Source organism: Piliocolobus tephrosceles, unplaced genomic scaffold, assembly GCF_002776525.5.
Source record: "Piliocolobus tephrosceles isolate RC106 unplaced genomic scaffold, ASM277652v3 unscaffolded_15776, whole genome shotgun sequence".
NCBI lineage: Eukaryota > Metazoa > Chordata > Mammalia > Primates > Cercopithecidae > Piliocolobus > Piliocolobus tephrosceles.
This window is the reverse complement of record NW_022297394.1, coordinates 1-4,832: the sequence shown is the minus strand read 5'-3', so window position 1 is coordinate 4,832 and position 4,832 is coordinate 1. Positions and strand designations below refer to the sequence as shown.

At 47.0% G+C, this 4,832-nt stretch overlaps 1 protein-coding gene across 1 annotated transcript; it reads right to left on the bottom strand.

Moving 5' to 3' along the window:
* Nucleotides 1-484: 484 nt before the first annotated feature.
* Nucleotides 485-2,606, bottom strand: EBP (EBP cholestenol delta-isomerase). Its single transcript, XM_023199121.2, has 3 exons — nucleotides 2,164-2,606; nucleotides 1,909-2,039; nucleotides 485-965 (listed from the first exon to the last, which is right to left on the bottom strand). The coding sequence occupies exons 1-3, from the start codon at nucleotides 2,253-2,255 to the stop codon at nucleotides 742-744; spliced, it is 447 nt and encodes a 148-aa protein (XP_023054889.1). The 5' UTR covers nucleotides 2,256-2,606; the 3' UTR covers nucleotides 485-741.
* Between the last annotated feature and the right edge of the window lie 2,226 nt (nucleotides 2,607-4,832).

The window sequence follows — 4,832 nt, the reverse complement described above, 5'->3', positions numbered from 1 at the left end:
TGGCACAGAGTTAGGCTCTGTCTCAAAAAAAATAATAATAATGATAATAAAAATAAATAAATAAAGGAAATTTGGACACAGAGAGACACCAGGGATGCTAGTTCGTAGAGACCATGTGAGGACACAGTGAGAAGGTGGCCACCTGCAAGCTATGGACAGGGGTCTCAGGAAAAGTCAAACCTGCTGACACCTTGATCTTGGACTCCAGAACTATGAGAAAATGAATTTCTGTGGTTTAAGTCTAGTCTGTGGCATTTTGTTATGGCAGCTCGAGCTAAGACAAGGGGACTGTGGGGCCAGTGATAGGGTCTGTGTGGTGAGTTATGGGGTCTGGGAGGAGGGTCAGCGATAGGGGTTTGTGAGGTCAGAGATGGGAGGTCTATATGATACTGATGGGGGTCTGGAATAAGTGAATGATGGTGGGATCTGTGGGGTCAGTCATAGGGCATCTCTAGGGTTAGTAATTAAGGATCTCTCAGTGTTAAGAGTCAAGATCTTTTATTTCTTGATTTTAAAAATTGTCACCATCATAGACCTCCTGGCTTCTCTTGTATCTGTGTCCCAATGGCTCCCAGCAGTGCCTTCAAACAGCCCCTTTATTCCCCTTCTTGTGCCCACCTATGAGCCTGAGTGTGAAAGATCAATTAACTTTGTCCCTCCAAACTGTGGGAGCAGGACTAGACTCTTCTGGCAGGCAGAGAGCTCCTCCTCGGCCAGTGTTCGAGCCCAGTCCACCACTCCTCAGTTCTTCTTGCTCTTGGCTTTTGTGGCCTTGGCATCCAGCATGCTCTGGGCATGAGTGAGGTGCTTCACAGCATCAAGCACAAGGACTCCAGGCAGCACCAGCCACAGGGCATTCATGAAGACAAAGTAAAACCAGAAGTAGAGAGGGTGGCCCAGCTCCCCGTGCTGGAATCCCTCACGGTGCTCTGTCAGGAAGTAGAGCACATCTCCATAGATCTGGCCTGTGGGCGGCAGGAGGGGAAAGAGAAGCCCCAGTGAGGAAGGGAACAGTTTCCCCAATTCTCTATTCCAAGGCACTTTCCAAGTCATCATTCAAGGTCTCAGAGCTAAGTATTCTGAAATCATAGAGCTGAAAATCCGAGAAGTCAGAAAAGTGAGATCCCAGACACCAGAGAGCTAAGAATTTCAGAACTCAGGAAAGCTCACACCTTCAGATTTAAGTTCAAAATCCTCGAATCCAAGACAGCTTAGGATTCTGGGACTAAAGATAACTCCTATCTCTAGAACTAAAGAAAGCTAACAATTTAATAACACAAGATGACTGAGGCTGGACCCGGTGGCTCACGCCTGTAATCCCAGTACTTAGGGAGGCCAAGCCAGGAGGATTGCTTGAGCTCAGGAGCTTGAGACCAGCCTGGGCAACATGGCAAAACCCCATCTCTACTAAAAATACAAAAATTAGCCAGGCACGGTGGCACATGCCTGTAGTCCCAGCTACTCAGGAGACTGAGGCAGGAAGATCGCTTGAGCCTGGGAGGTGGAGGTTGCAGTGAGCCCAGATCACACCATAGCACTCTGGCCTGGGTGACAGAGCCAGACCCTATCTTAAAAAAAGATGACTGAATCTTACATGAAGGGATCTCAGAGTCCTGATCCTGGAGGTTCCAGGGGCTTCTTACCACCCTGGGCCACCTCATGTAACCTTCACAGGAGACTCTGTGATGGAGAAGGAGGAGGAGGAAGAAAAATGAACCCTCCCCACCTGAGAGTACAGGCTCAGAGAAGGGCATGGCTGTTCCAGAGCCTCAGGGGTTTGTCATTCAGTCTGACTCACCCCTGACTCAATGGCACCATTGAGATCCCACCCACAGGGATGCACCTGTGTCTGTGGATTCCCCATCAACCCCTCTAGTGCCCAGTGCCCCTCTAGTGCCCTCTCCTTACCCACAGAGACCACAAGCTGTAGAACGAAGCGGAGAGGATGCTGGCGGAGAAAGGCGATCACCACCCACAGGCTGAGTGGTCCCCACAGGCAAGCTGTGATGGTTTCCATGCACACTGTGAAGTTGTCACCCCTGCAGGAGAAAGCATGAGGGGACACTGGCATCGGTGTGCTCTTCCTACAGGTTACCTCATTAGGGTAACTTACCACCCCACCAAAACCAATGCCGGTCTCCATTGACAGAGGCAAACACTTACAGGATGTATCGGCTGTCTCCCTTGGCATACTCTTTCCCTGAAGAAAAGAAGAGAGAGACATGAAGAATACAGGCAGGGAAAGGAACACACATTTGTGACAGCTGGGGGTTCCTGCAAGAAGACAGACTTCATAACCTTCCCATGCGTCTGCTTCCTCATCTGTGAAATGGTGTAACTGTTTGGATTATAGTGGTTTATTTATCTAAAACAAGGTAATGTGTGTAAAGCCTGACACAAAACAGTGTGGCTGTGATTGGTACTCAAGAAATGTGTGTGGCATAAAAGGAGGCAAGTGTAGATAATGGAGTGAGTGAAGTAGCCAATGAGAGAGAGAAAATGTAGGTGACCAGAGGAGTGAATAAAAGAGTGAGCAGAGAATCAGTAAGAAAAAGACTGCCGGGTGCGATGGCTCACGCCTGTAATCCCAACACTTTGGGAGGCTGAGGTGGGAAGATGGTTTGCATTAAGGAGTTCAAGACCAGTCTGAACAATATAGTGAGACCTCCATCTCTACAAAACATACAAAAATTAGCTGGACGTGGTGGCACGTGCCTACAGTCCCAGGCTGCAGTGGGAGGATGTCTTGAGCCTAGGAGGTTGAGGCTGCAGTGAGCTATGATAGCACCATGGTGCTCAGCCTGGACAATAGGGTGAGACCCTGTCTCAGAAAAAAGAAAAAAAAAAGAAAGAAAAAGACCATCCAATATAAAAATAGGCAGAAGACTTGAATAGGTTCTTCACAAAGAGAATTTCTAAATGGCCAGTAAGTATATGAAAGATGTTCAAACTTCCATTTGTCACTAAGGAAAAGCAAATTAAAACCATAATGAGATATCACTCACATCTACTGGAATGACTGAAATTTAAGAAACATCTGACCAGCAAGGCGCAGTGGCTCATGCCTGTAATCTTTTTTTTTTTTTTTTTTTTTTTAGACGGAGTCTCACATGTCGCCCAGGCTGGAGTGCAGTGGTGTGATCTCAGCTCACCACAACCTCCACCTCCTGGGTCCAAGCAATTCTCCTGCCTCAGCATCCTGAGTAGCTGGGATTACAGGCACCTGCCACCATGCTGGGCTAATTTTTGGATTTTTAGTGGAGATGGGATTTCACTATGTTGGCCAGGCTGGTCTCAAACTCCTGACTTCAGGCGATCCGCCCGCCTTTGCCTCCCAAAGTGCTGGGATTACAGGCATGAGCCACTGCGCCCGGCCTTGTTTATAATGGCAGAAGATTGAGGGAAAATGCCCATCAATACCAGACAAGTCAAGTAACTGTATAATGTCCATGCTTCAAAAGCTCTTTATGAAATCACGAGGAGTGACCTCATTAAAAAAAGCAGCCGGGTGTGGTGGCTCACGCTTGTAATCCTAGCACTTTGGGAGGCTGAGGTGGGCAGATCACTTGAAGCCAGGAGTTGGAGAACAGCCTGGGCAACAAAGTGAGACCCCGTCTCTTAAAAAAAAAGTTGTTAAAAAAAATAACTTGGTGGGGTGGCACATACCTATAATCCCAGCTACTAGGGAGGCTGAGGCAGGAGCATTGCTTGACTGCCCAGGAATTCAAGGCTGCAGTGAGCTATAATCATGCCACTGCACTCTAGCCTGGGTGACAGAACAAGACCCCATCTCAAAAAAGAAAATCGCTTCTTTGGTTTTCTTGTAAGGAAAGAAAGAAAAAGAGAAAAGATTAGAAGTATATATAGCACATGGCTGGGCACAGTGGCTCATGCCTGTAATCCCAACACTTTGGGAGGCCGAGGCGGGCGGATCATGAGGTCAGGACGATGGAGACCACCCTGGCTAACGTGGTGAAACCCCGTCTCTACTAAAAATACAAAAAATTAGCTGGGCATGGTGGTGTGCGCCTGTAGTCCCAGCTACTTGGGAGGCTGAGGCAGGAGAATGGCATGAACCCAGGAGTCGGAGCTCGCAGTGAGCAGAGAGCGTGCCACTGCACTCTAGCCTGGGCGACAGAGCAAGACTCTGTTTCAAAAAAAAGACATATATATAGCACGTTACCATTTGTGTAAAATGGGGAAAGTGCAAATAATGATAATAATAATAGTGAACAGTTACATGGCAACCACTGTTTGCCAAACACTGTTCTAAGTACCTTACATATAGTTGGTTATTACTATTATCCCCCTTTTACAATTGAGCAAATTGAGACTTACGTGTGTAAATAAACTGAAAAGAAACATAAACAACTATCAATAGTGCCTAACAGCGTTTGGGGACACTTGGTGGATAGAAAGCAGATTTTCACTGCAAATCTCTTTAAATGTTTTTTTGACCCATGTGAATATACATGCAACAAAAAAGTTAAATAATGCTGGGCACAGTGGTGCGCACCTGTCATCCCAGAATTTTGGGAGGCTGAGGTGGAAGGATTGCTTGAGCCCAGGAGTTAAAGAACAGCCTGAGCAACATAACAAGATCCTGTCTCTACAAAAAAGTGAAAATATTAGCCAGGCATAGAGGTGTGCACTTATAGTATAGTCCCAGCTACTGTGGAGGCTGAGGCAAGACAATCGCTTGAGCCCAGGAGTTGGAGGCTGCAGTGAGCAATCATCATGCCACTGCACTCCAGCCTGGGCAACAGAGCAAGACCTTGTCTCAAAAATAAGTTATCTACCAGTTTTGGAGAAGGGAAAAAAAAAAAAAAAGA